Genomic DNA, 25,471 nt, shown 5'->3' with positions numbered 1-25,471 from the left:
TGGCTGGACCCACCCCGGCCTGGGCAAACTGCCCCCATTTCAGGCAGAGTTACCCATAGAGACCCTGTGTTTACCCGAGGTGGACGTGGTGGAGGTCGAGTCCACGCCTCCCTGCAGCTTGCTCCCTGACCTGGGCCAGCTGCAAAACACTTCTGTGCCTCACTTTCCCCACCAGCAAAACGTAGGTAATACCGGTCCCGACCCCAGAGGGCCACAGTGGGAACAGGGCCTGCTTCGGGGGCGTGTGACTCAGGACCTTGCCCAGGCCTGGCGCTGGGGCGGTGGCGGTGGTGCTCTGCTCAGTTGAATGCTCTGCGGTCTCCAACTTGAAGTTCTTAATGCTTTTTGAACAAGGGGTCCTGCGTTTTCACGTTTCACTGGGCCCTGCAAATTGTGTGGCTGGTGCTGTGTAAGTGGAAACAGGAAAATGCCACCAGATACCCTGTAAATCAGTTTATTCACCTTTCAAAGCTTAAGTCTCTGTTGCTCAATTTGATTTCTTCTCATTAGCTGTAAAAAATAGTTCCAAAGTCAAGGTTATAACCCAATTGCCAAAAACCATACATGCCAAAGTGAAGCTCGCTCTGGATAAATCACTTCTCTCTGGGTCTCAGTTTCCCCATCTCCTCCCTTGTGCTTGTGGGTTTGGGCATAGGGGTCCTTGGCCTGAATTTTTTAGGGCAAACAGATTTTAAACAGACCAGGGCTTTGAACAGCTTATAATTTGCCCTTCTTGGGACTTCCCTGGTGGTCCAGTGGTTAAGGCTCGTGCTTCCAATGCGGCGGGTGCGGGTTTGATCCCTGGTTGGGGAACTAAGATCCCACATGCTGCACAGTGTGGCCAAAATAATAATAATAATAATTTCCTAAGTTTAGCTGCCTGGCAAACTCCTACTTGAACTTCAAAGCCCCAGATTCAACACTCCCTCAACCCCTCCTTCCATGATGCCCTAGGCAGACACTGTACTCCTCCCTGGGCTCTAGGCTTGAATCTTGCAGATGGAAGTGTCTGATCCTGGCCCTATTTCCCCTAGCCTGGGGGCTTCCTGAGGGCGGGGTTGAGAACTGAGTCCTCTCTGGGGCCCCGGATTTGTCTCCAGGCACGTAGCAGCATCCATAAGAATTCACTGAATAGATAAGCAAGTGGAGAGGTGATCTCTAAATTCAAGGGGTACAGGAGGCCTCTGGCTGGTGGTGAGGTGGGTCCAGGGATATGGTGGTGTCTTCATTCCTGCACATCCTGCTGGGGAGGGGATGGTGCCTCCTGCCCTGGCTCTGCCTGAACCACCAGGCCCACCCCGTGGTGGGCCCAGTGGGCTCTAGTCGCAGGAACACAGCTTGTCTGTGCCAGGGCTGAGTCCCACCCTGTTCCTGGCAGTAAGGCAAATCCCAGCATCATCTGCGTCAGGCCCCTAGAAGCCCTAACAGGGAGGGAGCCAGGAGGGGAGCCACCCAGACCCCGTGGCCCTGCCTGAGAGGATCCTGCTTTTTCTCCTGGTGGCCCCTGGGGCTCATCAGACCCCTTGTGTCAGGCTCCCCATTGGGGTGGGGGGTGGTCCCAGGACTCCTATTCTGGGGTGGAGACAGATTCATGAGCAGACTACTTTCGGTGGGGAGGCAATAAAGGGAGGGGGCATGACTGGGGGACCCAGGGCCCTTTCAGATGGTTTCGAGGCCAAGATCTGGGTTGTCCAAGAGCCCCAATGGCTGACAGGTCAGGGTTGGAGTGCACCAGGGGAGGGCACAGCCGTGCAAAGGCCTGCAGGTGGGGGTGATTCCTCATGCTACAGAAGAGGAAACTGAGGCTCGCGAGGGTAGCCGGTAACAGTCAGGACGGGATTCAAATCCAGGATCCATGTAGTCCGAGCCTCTCCCTAAGGCGGAAGGGTCTCAAGGGGCTCAGGGGCCGTCGCTAGATGGCCCCGCCCACGACCCCGCCCACCAGAGGCTCCGCCCCGCGGCATGACCGGAAGTGCGCGGGGCCCCCAAGATGGCGCCCAAAACCCGGAAGTGAGCGCTGCCGCGGCGAAGCTCGGAGGGACGGAGGCGCCGCGGGCTCCGCGCCCGGCCGGACCCGGGTCCGAGGTGAGGCGCGCCCGGCCCCACCCCCCGGCCCGGCCCCGCCGTCCCCGCCCGGCTGAGCCGCGCTCCCCGGCCTGCGCGGGCCCTGGCACCCCGCGGCCGCCAGCGCCCCGGGCCGGAGGTTCTGGGGTTCCGGGGTTCCGGGGCAGCGGGCGCGGGGAGCGCGGTGGCGTGTCCCCGCCCTCCTGGGCGACCCCCGACAACGTCCTCCGCCGCGATCCTGCGACCGCGTCGTCCGTCGTGAACTCTAACCGCGTCCTCTTCGGCGACCCTCGACCTTGCGCTGCTCCGTGACCCCCGCCCGACACTCGCCTTGGCGTGAACCCTGAACCCAGGCGACTCCCCAGCCTTTTCCTCTCGCCCTCCTCGGCGATTCCCTGACCCCTCCCGTCTTGGTGATCCCCGGACTTTACTTTGGTGACCCTTGACCCCGCACTTCTCTGTGACTCTCCTGCAGTTGGTGACCCCCTCCCGACTGCTCCTCCGTCATTCCCCGATCCCTCTCTTCTTGTGACTCTCCAGCTCCATTACCTTAGCCCCCCTTTTCTGGGTGACTCCTGACCCCAGGCTGCTTGCAGATTCCTGCCCTTCCTCCTCAGTGTCCCCTCTCCCAGGACCCCTCCTGTCCTGGCTTCTCCACCCTGGGGCTGTTGTTCCCTGTGTTTCCACGGGTGGGATCCTGTGGCCTTGGGATGGGGGCCTTGCTGGTATTAGCTGAGCTGGCAGAGCGTGTTGGGTGGGAGTGTCTCCTGGAGCTGGCACTGGAAACAGCCCCCAAGGATGTGCCGGGGGAGGTGGTGGGCAGAGGGCTGTCGGGGCTTGGAGTGGGTGGAGGAGCAGCCTGTGACGGTGGATGGGGACAGTGAGGCCCCTTCCCAGCACCCCAGCACTGGCCGGGAGAGGCTGGGGTGGGGGAGCAGAGGCGTGGACAGCCAGGCAGGAGTGTCTCATAGCATCGTGTTGTTAACGTCCTGGAAAAGGAAAAAGAACCGAGCGTGTGAAGTGTGTCTGCCCCCCCTCGGCTTCTGCTTCCCGGAATGCGCCTTGGTCCCGCCTGCCCTGGACATCCTTTCTGCCTGTCCACTGCCTGGCCCAGCCAGGTTTGTTGCCATCTGTTTGCATGAGGGGCAGGCCTGGATGTGGCCTGGGATGGAGCTTGCTGGCAGTCGCGGGGTGGGGGTGGGGGGGTGCGAGTGAGTGTTCCACGTGTGGCGAGGGGGCTGGTGTCGGACGGACTTTAGGTGGGAACCTGCCTACCTGCTGCCGGGCCAGGTGATCCAGCCCCGAGCCCACCATGGTGGGTCTGTCCCCGTACGAAAGGTTCGAGGGATCTGGGGCTGGTCCCCAGGGGCTGGAGAGCCCGGAGGGAAGAAAGGCCACCTGTCAGAGGCGTGAGACTCCAGACAAGTCAGTGGATGTGAGGCCTGCCCTTCCTCCAGGCTGGGCGGCCAGGGCTGGACCTGACCCTGTGTTTCCCGTCCCTGCCCTGGGCCCTTCGTGCTTGGCTGTGTGGGGAGCTCTGCCCTCAGGGACCCTTGTGAACAGAGGAGAAGCTGCGGGCTCCTGTCCTTGGGGCTGAGACCTGGGGCTCTTGGGCAGTCTGGAGAAGCCACCGCCAGCCCAACTGCACCTTTTCTTCCAAGCGCCCTGGATTTTCCCAGGGGAGTCCCCACAGATGGGTAATGGCTGTTCAGGGCTGTCTGCTTGGACCCTGGGTGGGTGGTCTGGGGAAGGGTGGTCCTGGGACACCCCAGGGCTGGGGAGATTCAGGCAGGCGCCTGACAGACCCTGGGGAGCCTGGCGAGTGTGAGACACTGTCCCCGGGGACAGCCAATGGGGACCCAGGGGAAGGCTCTCTGGGATTTTGGAGGGCTGGAGGGCCCTTTGTTTAACTCTGTGAGATGTCTACTCACACCTGCCTGGAGCCGGACCCACCCTGTGTGTGTGTGTGTGCGCGCGCGCGTGCACGCACACATTGGGGAGATGTTTACACTTTGGCGGCAGGATGGTGGGCCCCGGGGCCCAGATGAGGGGCCTGATTTCCAGGGGAGCCTCGTGGCACAGCACAGAAGATGCAGTGGGCTTTGAAGTCCAGGTGGGGTGGGCCTCAGGTGTGCAGCCCAGGGCCAGTGCTCTCCGGCTGCCTGACCACCTCGACCTGGGTGGGGTGGGGGAACGGAGCTGGCCCCCACTGGGAACATGACCAGCCCAGCTGGCCCAGCTTGGTTCTAGCAAAGTCTCAGACACCCCTCCAGCAGGGGCCGGGCCGGAAACGCTGACCCAGCACAGGGCTCTGGCCACGTGAACAGCTGGGCTGGGAATAAAGAGGCAACTGTGCCCAGTCCCCAGAGGCCGCCTCCCTCCCAGGACGGCCTCCACCCTTGAGGCTTTTACAGAGGCTGCCGGGTGCGGGGATCTGCTTGTTCTCCGTGCAGGGGGGTCTTGTCATCAAAAAGAGGCATCTGGAGGCTGACACACAGAGTGGGGAGACAGGCCCCCAGGGTGTCAGCACAGTTCCAGGGGGTGCGTGTGTGTCTGTGTGCATGTGCATGTGTGCAGATTCGTGTGCAGCAGTGCACACACATGCCAGAGTGTGCACGCGTCACGTGTGAGCACCACGTGCACACGTGTGCATGCGTGTTGCACTGTGTGTGTGTGTGTGTGTGTGTGTGTGTGTGTGTCTTGAGTATGTGCGATCCGTCAGTGGGCAGGCTTGGAGCATCTCCAGCCACTTTTCCACAGCCAAGGGCCGTGTGTTCAGATGCGGGGAGGGCTGGTTACGGAAGGCTGCCTGGAGTAGCCGAGAGCGAGGTCACTCAGGCCCGGTCCAGGCCTGGCCAGCCCTGCTCACCCACCATCTCCCCATCTGCCCAGCTTGGGTGCGGCCTGGTGTCCGTGGGCCCCCTCTCCCCTGAGTGGAACCCCAGTCCCTGTCCCTTGGAACTACCCTCTCCTCTGCTGCTGGCGGGTCAGTCCCACATGGGTGACCTGAGTTGGGCTGGGGAGGACAGCAAACTTCCTTCATCTTCCTGCGATGGTGACAGCCACCAGCTTCCTCACTGGGAGGTGGGGCCGCCCTGCCCTCAGGCAGGTGACTCAGGTGAGGGCGATTTCTGAGGCTCTGGGCTTGCCAGCCCCCTGGGGTGGGGGGCAGAGCTAAGGACTGTCGTTTATGTACAGCGACAGGGACTGACTTTGAGAACAAGATGCTCAGTGAGAGAAGCCACACACAGAAGGACACACAGTGTGTGACTCCATTGGTGGCAAACATCCAATCCAGAGAGACAGGGTTAGTGGTTGTCAGGGGCTGGGGAGGGGGTGGGGGTGACTGTTGATGGGAGTGAGGTTTCTTTTTGGGGTGACGGAATGTTCTGAAACTAGATGGAGGTGGTGGTTGCAGAAGTCTGGATATACTAAAGGCCACTGAATTGTTCACTTTAAATTGGTGAAGGTATGGCGTATGAATCGCGTCTCCATAAAACAAAGAAGTGTTAAAAAAAAGAGAGATAGCAGGGCCTGACTGAGCCTTCAGATGCCCAGTGCTGCGGCCTGGGGTGAGCGGGCGTCAGCCGGCCCAGAGCGTGGAGGTCTGTCTTCTCCCAGCCCCACAAGGAGGGCAGCGGAGGTGCCATCTGCCCATCTTATGGTGGGTGAACGAGGCTCCCCTGGGAGCCCCCAAGCCCCAGCTCTGCCCTGACTGCCACCGGCAGGAAGCGGTCTTGCGGGGACGTGGGCTCTGGTGTCTGGGCCTTGGTGCCTGGGCCTTGGTGCCTGGGCTGTGGTGGGAGGCCTGGGAGCCCCTCGCTGAAGCCTGGCCCTGTAGGAGGTGGCAGGCCCTCCTGTAGGTTCCCCTGATTGGCAAGGACACCCCCCCACCCTGCATTCACCCGTTAGGTGACTTGTCCCCTCCCGGGTCGGCTCGGCGCTCCCCCCGTGCAGCCCACGGGGCAGAAAGGGTGTCTCCTGCACGGCAAGCAGGGACACCACCAGGGAAGGCATTGAACTTGGCCCCGCTGTGTGCTGGGGGCGGGGGGGGGGCGGGAGTGGGGCAGCGGTCACCCCGCGCCTCCCTGGGTCCTCAGGCACCCGCTCCCTCCAGGCAGGCGACCGCCCCGCCTTCCCCGCTGGCGCCTTCCCCCGCTGGCCTGGCCCCCGGGCTGCGCCCTCTCTCTGCGGGCAGGTACCTCCCTCCGGGTTGGCCTGCGTCCCCATTGCAGCCAGTCCCCAAGTGAAACCGAAAGAGGTCTCGCCGGCCTCGCTGCCAGGTCCGCAGCTGGCGCGGGAGCCAGGCCACATTCCGGAAGGCCGGCGCCTGGCATTTCCCGGGAGCTGGGGTGGGAGTTGCAGCCCCCGGGTCAGAGGCTGACACAGGAAGCGGGATGGAGGAGGACGGGAGGAGGGAGCGTCCTGGGGCTGCTGGCGCAGTGAGCCTGTATGGCTGTGACTCATCGCCGGATGGAGATGGGGTGAGAATCCTGCGTGGAGTTGGCTGGGAGGCGCCAGGAGCGGGTGTCCCCCAGCACCTGAGGTACGTGAGGAAAGCCTGGCGCAGGAGCTGGGACAGTGGTGGGGGCAGGGCGAGCCTGAGGGATTGGCCCCTCAGCCCTCAGCCCTCACCTCTCGCGGACCGGACGACGCAGCCCCGTGGCGTTGGGGGGCTTGGAGCTCGGCAGGGGCCGCCAGCAGAGCCGCTCGGAGTGTCTGCAAAGCTCTGCGTGGCCTGCACGGCTTGGGGGCGGGGCTCGGCCCTGGAAGCTTCACGGTGGGGGCGTGAGACCCTCCCCACCACCCACTCCTTGGCCGGCCATGGTGCCACAGGGCGTGGGGGCCCTCTGGTGTTGCCCGGGGTATGTCTGCGGGCCGGGGCATTTGGGGGCAGTGCCGTGAGATTCAGGCCCTCCAGAGGCCCAGCCACCGTCCTGGGCGCCGGGCTCAGGGTAAGTGAGCCTGCAGGTGGGCGTCGGGTGGCGCTCAGGAGTACCCTGGGTTGGGGGGGAGCTGGGTTGTAACTGGAGAGTCTGGCAACTCTGCCCCCAGCACCGTGGGCACCAGGAGGAAGGCATCCCATGCTGGGACTGCACCCCAAAATCCAGACCTGCAACTCCCCTTGCAAAACCAGCCCATCTGGAAGCCCCGGGCCGCATCCCTGCGCAGAGGAGGCCCCACAGCCCCTTTGTGGCCCTGAGGAGGTTCCCTGGCGGCGTCACCACCTCCAACACCTGTGGGGTGGTACCATGCACAGGGTCAGGCCAGTCCCAACCAGGCTGCCTGTCCACTCGTGGGCTGTGTCCTAGCTGGGTTCAGGAGTCTGCTCAGTAACGGCCCCAGAGATGCCCCCGTCCTGGCCCCGGGACCTGCAGACGTGTCACCCCACACACAAAGGCACTTTGCTGGTGGGATTAAATTAGGGGCCCTGAGATGGGGAGGACCCTGGATTCCCCGGGGGGCCCAGTGTCATCACACAGTCCTTATAAGCAGAGGACTTTCTCCATGGAGGCTGAAGGGGACTGAGTCGGAGCTCAAGGGGCCTCCATATGCTGCTGCTGAAGCTGGGCTGCAGCCCCACCTTGCTGACAGGATCAGCACCAAGCCGGGCCTCCAGAGACCCAGAGGCGAGGGCCAGCGAGCTCGCCTGGGCTTCTGACCTGCAGGCCTGGGAGAGGGCCTGAGTTTGTGGTCCTTCATCTCGACAGGAGAAGGGGACGTAGGCTCCATCTGCTGTGATTTGGGGGCGGGTGCCCTTTGCCTTGGGCAAAGGTCTCTTAGGATGTTCTTGGCACCAGGCTGGACCTAAGGAGCCCAAGGAGGGTACTGACAGGTCTGACCACTCACCTGGGACTAGTGCGACTTGGCTGTGGGCAGCACCAGCCACTGTCTCGCTCCAGACTCTCTGAGGAGCTGGGTAGAGAGACCTGGCATGCCAGCTGGCCTGAGACACTCCTGTCATCAAGCAGCAAGCAACAGGAGGGACAAACCCTTCTCCCCACAGAGCTTGGACAGACTGGGGCACATCAGTGTCAAAGGACTAGGAAGTTGGGCCTGCTGAGATTTGGCTTTAACATCCACTCAGGGGAAGAAGACCTGGGGGTCAGAGGAGACCACAAGCTCAGTGTGTCTAAAGCCTTTTATTTTATTTTAATTATTATTTATTTTTGGCTGTGTTGGGTCTTCCGTTGCTGTGTGCGGGCTTTCTCTAGTTGCGGCGAGTGGGGGCTACTCTTCGTTGCGGTGCGCGGGCTTCTCATCGCAGTGGCTTCTCTTGCAGAGCACGGGCTCTAGGCGTACGGGCTTCAGTAATTGTGGCTCGCGGGCTCTAGAGCACAGGCTCAGTAGTTGTGGCGCATGGGCTTAGCTGCTCTGTGGCATGTGGTATCTTCCCAGACCAGGGATCGAACCCGTGTTCCCTGCACTGGCAAGTGGATTCCCAACCACTGCGCCACCAGGGAAGTTCTTCTAAAGCCTTTTTTTTTTTTTTTTTTGCGGTACGCGGGCCTCTCACTGTTGTGGCCTCTCCCGTCGCGGAGCACAGGCTCCGGACGCGCAGGCTCAGCGGCCATGGCTCACGGGCCCAGCTGCTCCGCGGCATGTGGGATCTTCCCGGACCGGGGCACGAACCTGTGTCCCCTGATTCCCAACCACTGCGCCACCAGGGAAGCCCCCTCTAAAGCCTTTTAAAGACCACGAGTAATCACAGGCCCTGAGCACGCACCTCCCAGTGGAGGAAGCCCGCGTGAAGATGCCCTGCCGCTGTGGGCAGCCGCTCCACACATGTCCACGTGGACGTAGGTTGGAAGGTCCGCCAGCAGCAAGGGTGGGCCAGTAGGCACCCCAGCTGGAGCTTCATCCTGTGGGCTCTCCCCTGGTAAGGCTGGACCATACCTGGGAGTGGGGACCAGGGGCCGAGGCCCCAAGACCCAGGCACAGTATCCCCAGCTGTGACTAAGGAAGCTCCCGGTCTTCAACCCCATTCCGCACTTGGCCCTCGGGTGGATACAAAGGGCTACGTGCCTCCAAGCTGTGCTCTCAGGGCTGGTGGGGGCACTGACTGTCCTTCTGAGGGCTGTAAGGCAACGACAGGTCCTTATAGATTTGGGGCGGCCGCTCTGGGTGTGTGAGTTGCTTTGTGAAGCACCCACCCTGCCGTGGGCCATCAGAGCACCCCAGGCCGGCTCTTCTGTGCCCACACGCGGATGGGTCTGTGGGCACGGACACAGCCAGTGCAAGTGAGCCCGGGTTGGTGCCTCTGGGACTCAGCCTGAGGGTCTCCTTTTCTGCATAAACATTTAGCAAATATCGCTCTGTCACCTGGATCTGGGGTCGGTTCTGCATCCCGGGGTGCAGTTTCTCCTAATGGCTGGCCTTGCCCTCCTGGCCTCTGGTCTGTCCGAGATGCGTGGGGGGAGCCCTGACACCCGCCACCTGCTTTTCTGGCCGGGGCCTGTCCTCAGGCATGTGCCTGCCCCCGTGGTGGCTCCTGGGGTAGCGGCACCGTCCCTGGGTTGGCGTCCGGGGTCACCGTGCGTGTGCCCTGTGGCCGGCGCCCATGTGGTCTGGCTCTGCTGTGGTTGCCCTCCCCCCAGGGCCTCCTCCGTGCGGCCTGGTGTTGACTGTACCAGGCCGGGACCGAGGCTCTGATGCTGTGGCCCCGTGATGGGGGTGGGGGCCGGCGGGGGGTGGTCTGTGTCCCAGTAGGCCGGGAGGTTTTGCAAGAGACTGCTTGTCACTTCAGCCACCCGCTGGCAGTGAAGTGTGGGAGCTGGGGAGCCTGCAGGTCCTCCCCCCACTGGCAGCAGAACTGGAAGTTGGACCCCTGGCCTTCTCCGCGGGCCCACCTCGTCCTCCTTGTTCCAGACCATGGGGCTCCCCGTCCCGCCCGATGGGCGTGTGCTCAGGGGCTGGGCCCTCCCCACCACTGGCATCCCAGGGCTGCTGTGTTCCACAGGCCTCCTGGGAACCCGTGGAGGTCCTGGGTCGCACGCTTGGTGCCAGCCTTGCCCTGGTCAGCGGTGCGCCCAGCCCCGGGTGGCAGGAATTAGAGCCCAGTGTCAGGGTGGCTCCTTGGCTCTGCTGAATGAAGAGGCCAAAGGAATCCTCCCCGTCCTGTCCGAGTGTCCAGGGGTGGCCGTAACAGCTGACTGCACACTTGGCTTAAACCAGAGAGATTTATCCTCTCCTGGCTCTGGAGGCCAGCCATCTGAGATCAAGGTGCAGCAGGGCTGTGCTCCCTCCAGAGGCTGGGGTGGGGGGCGGCTGGGGGGTGGGGATCCTTCCCGCCTCTTCCAGCTCCTGGGGCTCCAGGTATCCTAGGCCTGTGGCTGCATCACCCCGGCCTCTGCCTCTGTCTTCCTGTGGCTTCTCCCTGTGTCTCTGTGTCCAAATTTCCCTCTTATAAAGGCACAGTCTTTGCGTTAGGGCCACCCTACTGCAGTACGACCCCATCTTAACTGATTTCATCTGTGAAGACCCTATTTCTAAATGAGGGCCTATTCCCAGGTTCCTGGTAGACATGAACTTGGGGGACACCAGTCTCTCCAGCACACCTCCTCTGTCCCACCACCTCCCTCCTGCACACTGGGTTCTGTCCACCAAATCCCCGTACCCCCATCGCTCACCAGCTGACCCTGTGTCCCCATACGTCCCACCCGAGTACCGGGCCTGTTCAGTTGGTGGGGAGGCCCCTGAGGCTTCCTTCCCTTTCTGGCCTGTCCATGGAGGTGACTGTCCAGGGGCACGTGCCCTCCTGGGGGTCCTGACACAGCCGAGCGGTGCCAGCCAGCCCAGGTGGGACCTCAGCATGGCCGGTGCCCGCAGGACAGGGCCCCATCCCCTTGCCCGAGCATCCCTGTCCCTCCATCCCTCCGACTTCAGCACGGAGCCTCTCCGGGCGCCCCCACTGGGGACTGACCCCAGGCTGGCTCTGACCAGCAGGGCGAGGAGGGAGCTCCCCACCCCGGCCCTCCCCAGATACCCCGTTCAGCCCAGTCGGGGCCCGGCCAGGCCTCCCGATTCCACCAGGGCCTCTGTCCCCACGAGCCCCCAACTCTTCCCCCCGTCCCAGGATCCCAGGACTGTTGCTCAGAGCCCAGTGGAGGGGTGGCCAGAGGGCTGCCGTCCTGTGGCCTGGAGGAGGCCGGCAGGTTCCTGATGCCTGGAGACGCAGTTCCTGGGGGGCCGGATAACAAGTGGCCAGTGGGGCCAGGCACCACCCGGCAGGGGGTCCAGGCGGCCGGTTCTGAGGGTGCTTGGGGGGCTGAGCCAGTAGCACGCATCGTGGGTGAGACCCAGCGGCCTGCCCTGGGGACACCGGCCCCGCGGTGAGGTCCGGCCAGGGTGATGGGGTGAAGTGGGCTCAGGCAAGAGGCAGGGGTGGCCGCGGTCACCTGCCAGCTGGGCGCATCCTAGGGGTCTGGCTGTCCCAGATCTCGCCTCTTCCCACATTCCGCCCCCCCACCCCCCCATCGTCTGGTCTGGGCCACCAATTCTTTGATCTTTCTCTTTTACAATGACTCATTCGAAACCTGATCTCAAAAGGAAATCCTGCAACTCAAAGCTGGGTGAAGCGTGGGCCCTTCCCCGAGAGCACCTTGTGGGCACCCACGCGGCACGTGTCATGGGGCTCACGTCTAAAAATACACTCTGACCCGGCCTCCTTCAGCCCCAAGGCCCCGCCTGGTGGGGTCGATCCTGGGTGGCTGGAAGCCCCCCAGGGACGTGGCGAGGTCACCCTCTGCAGCTCTGGGGCTGGCGACAGGGTCTTGAGCCCGGGCCGGGGCGGGGCTGGTGGGGCTGCTTAGCAGAGGTCAGAAAGTGAGGGGATGGGTGGGGGGACTGTGTTTGGGGGCTGCCCCAGTGCCAGCACTGGTGGGACGGGGGAGCAGGAAGCCAAGGCTGTGGAGGTGGGGGCGGGGAGATGACCTTGGGCCTGGGGCATCGAAGGACAGGGACACCATAGGGGTGGCCCTGGGGGCATGGGGATGGTGGTGGGCACAGTGTCGACCCCTCCCCAGCCCCCGACAACTGCTCTCTGTCTGTGGATCTGCCTGTTCTGGACGTTTCCCATCAGTGGAATCACACCCTGTGGGTCCTTCTGTGTGTGGCTTCTCTCACTGAGCATCACGTTCTCAGGGTCCGTCCACGTGGTAGCGAGTGTCAGGGCTTCACCCCTTTGCGTGGCTGCGTGATGCCCCCGTGTGTGGAGGGCACATGGCGTTTATCCATCATCCGCTGGTGGGCACTTGGGCTGTGCCCACCGTTTGGCTGCCACGGTGACCGTTTAACCATGTGAGGCGCTGCCGACCCCCAGGCGGCACCACGTTCATTCCCACCCACCGCGTCCCCCCTGCCCCATCCCGGATGACGGTGCCCAGCAGACGCCTTGACTCGCAGGCACATCGCTCCCCTCCCCACACTCCCCTCCGGGTCCTGGTCTGAACCGCCTGCTTGGCGGGGTCCCCAAGGCATGCCCCCTGCCCCGTGTCTTTGAGAGGACAGGATGTACAGGCTCCGTTACAGGAACTCCCACCCAGTCATGGAGCCCTCGCTGCGGGAACAGACCTCTTGCTGGGGGAACGTGATGCCCTGGATGGCAGGTGATGGCGTGGGGCCTGAGCCTGCTGGGGCTGCTGCTCAGAACAGGGGCCACGGGGGCCGCGCAAGCCTGGCCTGCAGCCGGGGGGGTTCCTCGGCCGCAGCGCACCCTGGGGACGGCCCGGGGTCCCCCTCCCGTGCTTTTTGGCCGTGGGCTCTGGATGGTGCTTCCCAAGAAAGCAGCCCCGCCCTCCGCAGCCGCAGAGCCTGGAAGTGCCCTCGAGTGGGACGGGGTCGGTGGTGCTCGGGGTGTGGCTGCCGAGAGAGGGACGCTGTGGCAGCACGGGTGTCAGTGGGGTTAGTGGGGGTCTCAGGCAGAGACACATGCCCTGCACTTGCTGCAGACAAGTGACCCAAGGGACACAGCGAGCCGGCCCGCCTTCCATCCCAGGTGGATCCGCTGAGGGGTCCCACGAATCGAGGAGCTTCCCGGGGCCTCCACGGAGGCAGCGGTCACTGGAGTGGCTTGGGATCGCGGAGGCTCTGGGCTCCACTGCGCGCCAGATGAGCCTTGTGCTCATACCCGAGCAGCCCATCCTCCCGATGACCAAACCGAAGCTCAGAGGAGCTCAGGCGCCCCGAGTTGTGGGAGATTCTCCGACCCTTAGACGCGGAGCTGGGCTTTGACCGTCCGCCTGACCGAGACCGTGGGTCCCAGAGCAGCCTCGCATTCCTCCTCCTCCCGCCGGGTCTGGCCTGCAGGAGGCTGGGGGCCGTGGCACTGGCGGCCGGCCAGCAGCTGGAGCCCAAGGCCTGAGCAGAGCGGGGCGGCCCGGCCTCTGCTCCCTTCCTGAAGGGCTGGACGCAGCTGTGGGCTGTGGCCCGGCCCCCGGGCCCCTTTCCTTCTGGGCCGCAGGGCGAGGCGCGCACGGGCCGCCCAGCCGGTGCAGGCGGCCCTCCCCGCCCCCACGGGATTGCACAAGCTGCCCGTGTGCGGCAGTGATTACTGGAAGTCCCGAGGATTTCTTCACTCTGGGCTTGGCTGGGAGTGCCAGCCGCCTCCCCTTCCTGCCTCCCCGGGTGATTAATGTCCTGGGGCTGCTTCCCAAGGTGTGCTCCGCCAGCCTGGGGTCCCTGCTATCCGAGGCGGGCGATGGGGCCTGGGGACTGGGGTCCCAGGCCACAGGCGGGTGTGAATGGGGGGGATCGCGTGGGGCTAGGTTGGCCCCTGCAGCTTTTCCCGGCTGGGTGTCTGCCCTCCTTCTCAGTGGGGACCCTGTGCGACGTTAGCCCCATCTGGGTCTGGGGGCTCTTCCCCACTCAGCTCGGCCCCCACCACCCGGAGACCCTCGGCAAGCCTGACCTGGTTGCAGAGGTATGGGGCTTCCCAGCCCCGGTGGGCCCCCCAGCTCAGAGCTGCTGGCTGGTCGGCTTCCTCTCTGCCAGACATGCTAGGTACAGAGAGCTGGGGGTGCGCCCCCCCGCGGCTCATGCTGGGCTCCCAGGGCTCGAGGCCCACTTTGTGGGTGGAGGGAGCAGCCCCCGGCCAACATTATTCAGGGGCCTGAGAACGAGGGCGGGAGAGCGGCGGGGCCTGGCCACCCGGAAGGGGTTGCCCTCACCCTGGAGGTCCCAGCCCGGGTCCCCAGGAGGGGGTGGCCGGACAGCAGGAGGGCCACCCCGGCAGCACTGCGGTGCTGGGAGCATCAGCTTGCCCCCTGCGTGGATGGGGCAGTCAGAGGGGCTGGGGGGACAAATACGGGGCCCCGCCACCCCCTAGCCTACCGGCCCTGTTCCTGGAGGGCGCCCTCCCCTGTCGGGGTCAGAGGGCAACCTCAGGACGCGCGCGTCTTTCCCCAGGTCATGATGCCACCACCACGGAGCAAGAAGCCCAGATAGATGCCCCTGCGGCCCGGCTCGTGGAGCCCCCCGATGCTGGCAGTGGGGCCCACCATGGACGGGGAGTTCCCTCCGCGTGAGCCCCCACCAGCCGGCAGCGTCCTGTACAGCCCGCCGCCCCTGCAGACCCCGCTGTGCGGGCCCAGCGTCCAGGTGAGCCCCAGCCCTCAGGGTCTCCTCCTGGCCCCTCGGCGCTTCTCTGGTGCCTCAAGCCCATATCCCAGCCCCCAGGTTTGCAGGCAGGACCCTCCAGGGGCTCCCGTCACCCCCAAGTCCCTCACGTGTTAGCCGTGAGGTTTCTCCTGCCAAGGCCTCGGCTGGCCCTCGGGACACTCGGCCCAGGCGGCTGCCCTCACCTGCCCTCACCTGCGGGACGTCGAGGGCTTGGACCACTGTGGCAGGTCACACTCGTCTGCTCTGCTTCATCACTTCTTTCTTCTTACTTTATGAGACTTTATTTCTTAAGCAGTTCTAGGTTTACAGGAAAATGGCACAGCAAGTTCCCGTGCACCTGTCCCCTCCCCACTTCCCCACTGTTAACATTCTCACACTCGTGGGTGTGCTGTGTTCCAACCTGGGAGCCGGTGCTGACCCAGCATCGTTACCTGAGGGCCATGGTGACATTCGGTTCACTCTTGGTGTTGGATGTTCTGTGGGTTTGGACAGATGTCAGATGACCCGCATCCACCATTACGGTGTCACACAGCGTAGTTTCACTGCCCTAAAACCCCTCTGGTCCCCACCTGTCCATCCCTCCTCCCCCCAACCCCCGCATTGCTGATCCGTCCCCTGGCTCCAGAGACCTGCCTTTTCCAGAACGTCCCAGAGTTGGAATCACAGTGTGTAGCCTTTTCAGATCTGCTTCTTCCACTTAGCGATGTGTATTTAGGGTTCCTCTGAGACCTTTCCTGGCTTCACAGCCCATTTCTTTTTAGCACTAAACAACTTTCCATCGTCCGCATGTCCCATGGTTGCTTCCATCCACTGAGGGACATCTCGCTTGCTTCCGAGCTCTGATGACTGCAATAAAAGTACCGCGAGTGATAAAACGACCCTAGGGGCCAGGCCTCCTCATATCACAAAAGGTACAAGAGGCCTCGTGAAGAGAAGTGTCCAGAATCCTCCAGCGCGTCAGGCCTAGAGCCAAACAGGGGCTCTTTCCCTGCAGAAAAGAAAAGAAGCCAAGTTTCTCTGTGTGGAGACTCGAGCTGCCGGGTGGGGAGACCAGATGGGGTGCGGGCACCAGGGGGCCGCGTGGGCTGCGGCAGTGACGCGCACACCTGCGTGGGGAGAGAGAGCAAGGATCCAGCTTGGGGTTGGGAGAAGCCGGGCCCTGGGCCTCGGGACCCAAGTGGAGCTCTGGGTTGAGGGTCCAGAGCTGTCATGAGGCATCCCAGACCCCAGAGTGTAGCATCAGACGGGGCTGGGAGGTGCGCGTGAACCCAGAACTCACTCCGTGCCTGGCTGTGCCCACAAGGCACCCTAACGGGGCAGAGCACAGTGCCAAGCCACATTGAGCGGGCCTTGCCAGTCGGCAGGGAGGGAGCAAAAGCGGGTCACAGCTGCAGACCCACCCGCAGCTTCCAAGCCTCGGCTGATGGCCAGAGCCTCTGGCCAGGGCCCCGGACACACGTGTGCCAGGCCACCTGTACCCGCGGGGCCCCTGCCCTCCTCAGCCCCCACCTCCCTCCAAGCCTCTGCCCGCCCGCGCCCACCCTGAGGCTCTCGGATGCCCCGGTGCCATCCCACACGCGGCACAAAGCGTGCTCCTTCCTTGGGTGCTATGTCGCCCTGTTTTGCAGGCTCGGAGCACGCGCCTGTCATTCTTGTCTTTGTTTTGTTTGTTTGTTTTTTTTTTTTGCGGTACACGGGCCTCTCGCGTTGCATGGCTCACGGGCCCAGCCGCTCCGCGGCGTGTGGGATCTTCCCGGACCAGGGCACGAACCCGCGTCCCCTGCATCGGCAGGCGGACTCTCAACCACTGCGCCACCAGGGAAGCCCGCGCCTGTCATTCTTATAACACCTCAGTGTTCCTCCTCCTCAGCATCCCATCATTTGCCTAATTATTTTCCTATCGTTGGGCCTTTGGGGTGACTCCAGTTTTTTCTGCTGCTATAAATAGCGCCACTGCGTTTTCCTCCCCCCTCCTGGATGAGTCCCTGGGGGTGTGTTTCTGGAATAGAATTCCTGGGTCAGAGCGAGCCCCAGCTTGGGCGGGTTTGCAGAGGATGGAGCTGTTCCACAGGGAATGGGCTCCTGCCACGTCCCGTGGTGTTGACCCAGGAAGCTGACTGAGGGCCAGGACATGAGCTCTGTCTGGACAGCCGGTGTGGACCAGAGGGGCTCAGATACTGGAATTGGGGGAGGGATGTTTGGAACAAGACAGAGACCCTTTTACAAGGGAGGTGCCGCGTGGAGCCCGACCTTGGCTCCGAGCCCCACTCCGGGCAGTCAGAGCCAGCAGGGCAGGCTCCCCAGTGCCCTCCAGGGCTCAGGCTGTGCACAGAGCCTGTTCCTCTCGGGACAGGGGGGTTGCCCCTCAGGCCACACTGGGCCTGGCCCAAGAGTGACCAGAAGCCCGGGCAGCCCATGTAGGCTGCGGGCATCAGTGTTGGCACTGTGCTCCTTACTTCTCTCATGTGTCCTGGCCGAACCAAGCTTGTAAGGAGGATCCTAGGGTGGAGCAGGCGGGGAGTGGAGGTGGCCCCAGGACTGCCTGGCAGGAACATGCCCCCAGGACTGTCAGTGTCCCTAAGGTGGCCAGATTTAGCAAATAAAAATATAGAGCCCGGTGAAATTTAAGTTTCACGTAAACACAAATAAAGTTTTAGTATGTGTGTGTTCCATACAGTATTTACGCTAAAAATTATCTTTTGTTTATCAGAAATTCCAATTCCTGTTTTTTATCTGGCAGCCCTATGTTATCTGCCGCCCTTGCCGCCCTAGCAGGAATGTCATCTTCCTTCATCAGTTTGCACATGGCCTAGTAAGCTTCTGGCTAATCTCCCAGGGCCTGCTCCTTCCCAGAATAGGGCCAGCCTCTCTGTCTCCAGGCAGGCTCTGATTGGCTAGCTGGGGTAGGGACCCATCTTTGGACCAATCTGGTCCCACAGGCCTGCCCTCTGAAGGTGGAGTCACCCCTCTGGCTGCAAGTGTAAAATCCCGAGGAAGGCTCTGATTGGCTGGCCATGCTGTACCACCCCTGTGGGATGGGGCTGGATGTCCTTGGTTGGCAGCCTTGCCAGAGCAACGTGCTGGGGGAGGAGGTTGGGGTGCTGGGTAGACAAAGTCATAAGGGACCCTCCCCAGCCTGAGGCCTCCCCAGCTTGAGGCCTCAAACTCCTCAAGGACCTGGGGGTCCCCTGGTCTGGGAGCTCCACAGGGACCGCCCCAGGCCCAGTCTGGGTGCAGGTGGAGAAGGTTGGTGAGCAAGGGGCCCCTTGGACCCCTCCTCCCCGGCTGCCCCCTTCTGGGCCCAAACTACAGACTGGACTGGCCTCTAGTTTGGAGGCCAAGGGGCCTCTACCAGTTGATACCATCTCACCACATCTCCTTCATGCCTATTCTCTGAGCTGGACCGTGGGGAAGCAGGCGGGGCCCTGTGGGCAGCCCAGGGCTGGGGGCACAGTGATGGAAAGTGGGGCTGGCAACCCCCTTGGTAGAGAGGGGCGGTCCCGACCCCCCAGGCTGGTTCTGGGCCGGTACTAGGTCAGTGAGTCCCGAGGGGCGGGCCTTGTGTGGCCAGGGCTGGCACAAGCGGGCATGGCAACTGCAGCCAGCGGGCCTCCCTGATGGAGCTTCATGTGGCCAGCGGCCCATTTAGGGCAGGGACGCAGCACCCCGATTCTACAGAGGGTGTGAGTGTCCACAGCCCTACCCCTCAAGCCGGTCCTGGCACATGCTGCCCCTGCTGACCTCAGGCTCACCTTCCAGCCACCCTCCCTCCCCCTGGTGTTTCCTGAAGCAGGTTCTGCAGAACCCCTGCCTGTGCCTCACTCTTGGGCCACACGGGCTTGGCCTCTGGGAGCTCTGAGAAGGCTGGGCTTCAGACCTGCCTGGAGTGGTTGGGCTGCGAGAGTCTGGCTGGGACAGGGCTGTCCACAGTGCTGGTGGGAGCCCTTCACCCTGACCTCAGCCCCCGCCCCTCTGAGAAGTCCCCTGTCCCCTCCCCCACCCACCCGCTGGCTGGCTGCGCGTCTCGCTTATGGGTGCTGGCTCACGAGGGACTCTTACTGTCTTGCTTTACACAGGGTCCCCTCCTCCACTTTCTAGAATGCAGGCGTCCAGCCTGGGCTCCCCAGGCCCTGAAGGGATTCTGGGGGCCCTGCCAGTCCAGAGTCACAGCCATGCCCGCCATCCCCTCCCCGGCTGCTCCCCAGACCTGCTTGTGTACTGACCAAAGCCTTCCTCTTCACCACAGCCCTCTGGGTGGGTTCTTCTGTGCACACGGGGAAGCCGAGGCACCGGTGACCCAGCTGGGAAGCCCCTGGGCAGGCGGGCTCAGTGCTCTCTGGAGCCTGCCCCAGGGCAGTGCAGTGGTGGGGGGGGGGGGGATGGGGGGGGAGGAGGGCCAGGGACCCTGCCCTCCTGTCCTCTCCCCTGACGCCTGCCTCTCTGTCTCAGAATGCCATGCTGCATTACCCCTGGTGGAACAGCTTCTCGCCCACGCCATACCCAGCCTTCTCCAGTGAAAGCCAGTAAGTGCCCAGCCCCACTGTGTCCTGGGGGGTCCCCCCTCGCAGGGGCTTCGCTATGCCTTCTAATCCCGTAGTCATGGGCTAAAGAAAACTAGAGCTCTCAGTCATGGGGGCTGTGGGCCCGGCCCTGGCTGCATGGGGAGAGCTGAGACTGACCTGCTGTGGTCTGTCTAGCGAGAACTCTCCAGGGAAGAGGGCAGAGGTAGTGGGGACGAGGGGGCCAGGAAGGGCTATACTGTGGGGGGGACACCAGGTGGTGGTGAGAAACTTCATGGGTGAAAGGAGCTGGGAGGACAGCTTCCCCATGGAGGGCATCAGCAAGCTGGGTTTTGAAGGGTAAGTAGGAGTTTGCCAAGAGAGCACTCCTGGTACCAGGCCAAGGAATGGCCCATGCAAAGGGCACGGAAGCACACATAGCCAGAGCCTTGAGGTTCTTCTGGGGTGCCATGTCCCGAGACATGGGTGCGTGGGCCCCTCCTGAGCGGAGTTCTGAGGCGCCGGAGTTGTTCCTGCCGGCCTGTCCTGCACCTGGGGTGGGCAGGCAGCACCCTCATCACGCCTGCTGGCTCAGCTTCCTTCTCTGCCTCCAGCCAGTTCATGAACTCCTCCTTCATTGTGGGCCAGCCCTGCGTGGACACCAGCTATGGTCCTGCAGCCGCCACCCCCAGCTTCCCGCCAAAGAGCAGCGACTTTCCTCAGGTAGGAGACCTCGGCTGGGCCGTGCCCCGCGTGGGGTGTCAGTGCTGGGGGACTGGGCTTGTTTGGGGGACGGGCTGGTGTGACTTCCCCGCAGCAGACGGGGGCGCTGGATCGGAGGTCACGTAACTGAGGCTGGGGGCCCAGCTGCGCTTCTGCTCGTCTGCGGGTTATGGGGCCACATCTCGAGCATCCGATTGCCTCGCCCAGACCTGCACTTGCTCCATCTGGGTGCCCTAGCGCCTTGGCGGAGTCCACGTTCCCGGCGCCCCCCCCAGGCCGGAGTGACGCCCCATCAGGTCGAAACAGCATAGTGAGCATTTATGTCCCCGAAACAGTAGCCGCTTGACAAACGTGAGCCCTTCGAGTTGGAGGAAGGGAGGACGTCTGATCTCGATCTTTTGGGGGACGCCAGGCAGCTCAGCCCCAAGGGAGTCAGGCGGACCCCGCCTTGTAGCCTTGTCCGCGGGGTTCACAAGTGGGTCCCACACCTGTGTCGCGCACGGCAGCTGTCGAACCTGAGAGCCTCAGAGGGGGTTTGCGGGAAGGATCCCAGCAATGTCGTGGAGTGACCCCAACCCGGGGGCAGGAAGTGGGGGCAACAGGGGCCAAGTGGCGCCGAGTTTCCCTTGGCAGCTTCTGTGCTGGCCTCTGGGTCTGGGCTGCCTCGGCACTCAGGGAAGCATCCACGTGGGCCCACCAGGGAGTGGGGTGTCAGGTGCTCAGCTCCCGTGAGCCTCAGTTTCCTTCTGTAAAGTGGGGGCTTATGGGCCCCACCAGGCGACAGGCCGAGGGAGACCACGGCACACACGGGCCGGTGCAGACCTGCTGGACTCACTTGGACCAAGGCCAGGGCCGTTCAGACCGGCCCACACTCACTGGGGCAGCAGCAGGGCCGGGCAGAGAACAGGACCGAGGGGTGTGTGCTGCGGTGACAGCATCCCCCCAAATCCAGGTCCTCCCAAGACCTCAGGACAAGACCCTACTTGGCAGTCAGGTGTTTGCAGGTGTGATTAGGTAGACGGAGCTGAGGTCCTCCCAGTTAGGGTGGCCCTAAACCCTCTGGGGTCCCTGTGGAGATACAGCTGCGGGGGCCGAGGTCAGGGGCAGGCACGTGGCCGGGGAGGTGGAACCCAGGCGCTGGGGAGGTAGGGGGACCCCGGAGCCTGGGGGGCACAGCTCCGCCACACCGTACCCTGGACGTCTGCCCTGAGCTGCCCTGTCAGTGACCCTCTGTGGCCACCCAGGAAACAACACGGCTGGGCCTCGTGGCGACGGGAGCAGAGCCTGCCCCTTGGGAGCCCTAAGTACCCCAGGGTGAGGGCGAGGGCCGTGGGGCAGGAACAGGAGGCCCGTGGACGCAGCCTCCCTGCCTTTACAGAGGCATACGTGGTTTCCTCTGCCCGCCGCCAGCCCGTGAGGAGACTCTTGGCCTCCAGGAGAGGAAGGGCCAGTGGGTTCAGCATCCAGGGCGCCCGGCCGACGGCCCAGGACATTCTCCCCACCCACTACGGCCCCATGTCTCTGGCTCATCTGCGGGCTGGCGGCTGACGGGCCTCCTGTCCACCGGGTCCTGGGCACCGCTCCGCGTCCAGACTTGCTCCCCTGCTGGGGCGTCCCTGCTGGGTGGATGAAGCCTTTGGGGGTGTCCCAGCCCCTGCGGCCACCCGCCTGGCCTCGCTCCGCCCCCCACTCGCCCGCTCCTGCTGCTGCCCCAGCTCTGCGAGGGATCCACGCGGCTTCCGAGCCCAGCAGCCCCCGGGGCGCCGCGTCCGCTCCTTGCTGCAGGTGGGGAAGCGCACCCCGTGTTGGAGGTTGCTCATCCACCTGACAGATGCTCGCTGAGAGCGGCCGCAGCCCACCCTCTCTCCAGCTGCCCTTGCTGGGGGCGACTTGGACCCAGATCTCCCTTTAGAGCAGCGAAACCTTCTTCAAACGCAATCTCACCTCACTGCCAACCATGGGGTCAGACAGATGTGAGACCACAGTTCAGCCAGGCTGAGGGTCTGAGGCCCTGTGGTCAGCCTCCTCCACCTCCCCCGGGACCCTGGGCCTGGGGGCCAAGCCAGGATGGAGTCCAGAGCGAGCCTGGCATTCAAGGCCCTTCCCAGCCGAGCCCTGGCCCGGTGGGTCCACCACAGCCACCTCTGCTCCTGGTTCAGACTGAGTGACGTCGCACGGGGGCCGGCACAGGGACAGCCCCAAAGACGTCCCTGTCCTGGTCCCAGGACCTGTGGATCTGTTGCCTCACGGGGCAGAGGTGACTTTGCAGGTGGGATTAAATTAAGGCCCCTGAGATGGGGGTGACCCTGGATTCCCTGGGGGACCCAGGGTCATCACAGGGTCTTTTTATTTTAAATATATATATATATATATATATATATTCAATTAATTAACATACGTTTGGTTGCATTGAGTCTTTGTTGCTGCGCGGGCTTTCTCTAGTTGCGGCAAGTGGAAGCTACTCTTCGTTTGCGGGCTTTCTCTAGTTGCGGCAAGTGGAGGCTACTCTTCGTTGCGGTGCGCAGGCTTCTCATTGCAGTGGCTTCTTGTTGCAGAGCACGGGCTCTAGGTGCGTGGGCTTCAGTAGTTGTGGCATGTGGGCTCAGTAGTTGTGGCTCATGGGCTCTAGAGTGCAGGCTCAGTAGCTGTGGTGCACAGGCTTAGTTGCTCCGCAGCATGTGGGATCTTCCCGGACCAGGGCTTGAACCCGTGTCCCCTGCATTGGCAGGCGGATTCTTAACCACTGCGCCACCACAGAAGTCCACAAGGTCCTTATGAGAGGGAGGCGGGAGGGTCAGAGGCAGAGAGAGACGGGAGATGCTGCACTGCTGGCTGTGAGGATGCAGGAGGGGCCGCGAGCCAGGGATGCAGCGCCTCTAGAAGCTGGAAAAGGCGGGAACCGCTGCTGCCCTGGAGCCTCTGGTAGGAACCGGCTCTGACAACCCATCTCAGACTTCTGACCTCCAGAACCATAAAGTAATCAACGTGTGTTGTTTTAAGCCACTTCACCATGTGAAGCCTTCATGAGGCCCATGGCACACCGTTGAAGCGTTCACTCCTGTTTGTACGTTAGAAGGAGTTGGAATGGGGAATCCAGACCTGGGCTGGGGGCAGGAAGTGAATAGAAGCCCACAGGCCTTAACACACCTCCTGGTTACTAAACTTGAGCCCTGAGTTTCCTAGCAGCCAAAGCGAAAAGAGAAAGGAGATGGGTTGTGTGACTCTTGCTGCCTAGCAGGAGAAAGCTTCTCCCCGACTTCCGTTTTGGGCCGGGAGCAGTTCCCTGGGGGCTGCACACAAGCCAGCCCAGGCCAGGACCTTTGGTGAGGGTCGAGCCGGCCTCTGTGTGGGGTCCCCATTTCCCAGGTACCTGGGAAGGATCTCTAGCCAGAGGGACTCTGCCCTGGGGAAAGCAGGAGGCCAGTCCGGTCCCTGCTCTGGGGCAGCTCTGCTTCGCTGGACAGTCCTGGCCATCAGACTGGCACCCATTGAGCCCCCAGAGCCAGGGCCCTGGGTTCCAAGTGTGGGAGGGGAAGTGCCCCCAGGGATTACCTGAAAATTTCAGCTCTGACGCTCTTGCCTACACATTACACGTAGCATCTTACGTAGCCGAGGCCAGCGTCACAGGTCAAAAATTAGCCCTGGTGCAACACTGGTGACCACACCCACGTACACCCATGGGTGTGCTGAGGCTCCGAAAGAACCGGCCAGGTGTCTGTAGGGTGCCCCACACTGGGAGGGGGTCTGCGTCCCTGGCAGGAGGCCCACAAACACGGCACGTTGTCTTCAAGGCCTTGTCGATGCGTTTCGTTGCTGATGGGTTGACCTTGACCCCTGGTGAGGCAGCTTCCTCTGGGTCCCCCCACTGTGCACTGTCCTTCCCGCCCTCAGGTTGACACAGAGTTGCTCAGGCCCTTATACCCCTTACACCTTGAGGGGCCCCACGTGGGGTCTCCCACTGCAGGGTATGGTACGTGTTGGGGGGTGTGGACGTGTGGCTTTTATTTCTTAATTGGAATGTGACTTGCATTTCATACGGTTCAGCAGCTTTTGTGCATTCACAGTGTTGTGCAGACATCACCTTTGTCCAAAGTCCAGAACCTTCCATCCCCCAAAAGAAACCCCATCCCCCTTAGCAGTCACCCTTCCCCCTCCCCCATCCCGACACCACAAGTCCCCTCTCTGTGTCTGTGGATCGGCCTGTTCTGGACATTTCCCGTCAGTGGAATCGCACACCGTGTGTGCTTCTGCGTCTGGCTTCTCTCACTGAGCATCGTGTTCTCAGGGTCTGTCCACGTGGTAGCGAGTGTCCGTGCTTCACCCCTTTACGTGGCCGAGGGACGTCCCCGTGTGTCGGGGGACACGTGTGTGTATGTGTTTGTCCATCGATGGACATTTGGGTCATTTCCACCTCTCGGCTGCCGTAAATCATGCTGGTGTGGACGTGCGTGTGTGACTTCAGTGTGAGTGTGTGTTCCAGGTGTGGTTGACTCTCGCTAGGAGGGCTGTTTGGGGCCTTGTTGGAGTCGGGGTTGGGGGGGTGCCCAGCCTTCCAAATGCCCCCCGAGGCCTTGTGCCTCCAGCTCTTGCTGCCCCTGCCCCTCCAGGCCTTCCTCTGGGTTCTGCCCACCCTGGTTTCTCTGGGGTCCTGGCTGCAGGGGTGGCTGCCCCGCCCTCCTTCACTGCCCCCCAGTGCCGAGCCCCGCTGCAGCCCCCGGGATCAGGTGCTGCCCTGACCCCTCCTCCCAAGGCCCCCTGGACCCTCACGTCTCAGCCAGGCCCCGGGGAGGGGGAGGGCTCTTTCTGGTGGGCTGAGACCCCCTCACGCAGTCGCAGTTGGCAGGGCAGGCGTGCGCCCTGAGGGTCCCTCCAGGCATCTCAGGTGGGCCCCGCGTCCACCCGATAAGGACACTTTCCGTCTGCCAGCCCAGGCTTCTGGGAAGCAGGATGAGGTCACAGCTCAGAAAAGTGCTTTGCAAACTCTGGGCAGCTCCCCACACGGAGAGGGGTCGGCGACATCCTCTGCTCCGCGAACAGATTTCCACAGGGTCAGAGGCTTGGCCTACCCCGCCAGCAGGCTCCTGGCGATTTCTGGCGCTGGCAGGGCGCGGTGGGGGGCCACTTCCCGTGGGTCACGCGGGGCCACGGCCAAGGTCCCCCACCCTGGGGTCCGCACTCCCTCCGCAGGCTCCAGGGGAGGGTCCATCATGCTTCTCACAGCTCCTGGGGCCCCAGGCGTCCTGGGCTTGTGGCTGTGTCACCCCACCTCTTCCTCCGTCTCCACGTGGTCTTCTCCTGTCTGTGTCCAGACCTCCCTCTTGTAAGGGCACCGGCCGTCGGCTTAGGGCCCGCCCTGCTCCAGTGCGACCACATCTTAGCTGACTACATCTGCAGTGACCCCATTTCCAAAGGAGGTCCCGACATGGGCCGCGCCCACCCCTCTGTGGCCAGCCCGGGGGCAGCCTAGGGACCAGCGAGCGTCCTGTTGGCCGGGCAGCCCCACGGATCGGACGCGCTGGCCAGACAGGGCCGACCAGCCATCTGGTGATGAGATACAGGGGGCAGAG

The 25,471-nt window shown here is 63.1% G+C and overlaps 1 protein-coding gene across 3 annotated transcripts in view; it reads left to right on the top strand.

Moving 5' to 3' along the window:
* The first annotated feature begins 1,977 nt into the window (after positions 1–1,977).
* The window catches only part of SBNO2 (strawberry notch homolog 2), a 43,945-nt gene continuing 20,451 nt past the window's right edge, over positions 1,978–25,471 (top strand). For all 3 annotated transcript variants that reach the window (XM_029215988.1, XM_029215989.1, XM_029215987.1), the window contains exons 1-4: positions 1,978–2,085; positions 14,470–14,661; positions 19,132–19,205; positions 19,796–19,904. In XM_029215988.1, coding sequence (XP_029071821.1) covers positions 14,509–14,661; positions 19,132–19,205; positions 19,796–19,904 — 336 coding nt within the window. In that variant the 5' untranslated portion in view covers positions 1,978–2,085; positions 14,470–14,508. The remainder of the gene's footprint in view (positions 2,086–14,469; positions 14,662–19,131; positions 19,206–19,795; positions 19,905–25,471) is intronic.

This window comes from Monodon monoceros, unplaced genomic scaffold, assembly GCF_005190385.1.
Source record: "Monodon monoceros isolate NGI ecotype Baffin Bay Population unplaced genomic scaffold, NGI_Narwhal_1 Super_Scaffold_12, whole genome shotgun sequence".
In the NCBI taxonomy this organism is placed as follows: domain Eukaryota; kingdom Metazoa; phylum Chordata; class Mammalia; order Artiodactyla; family Monodontidae; genus Monodon; species Monodon monoceros.
The sequence above is the reverse complement of the archived record's forward strand: the minus strand, read 5'-3'. Positions and strand labels throughout refer to the sequence as shown.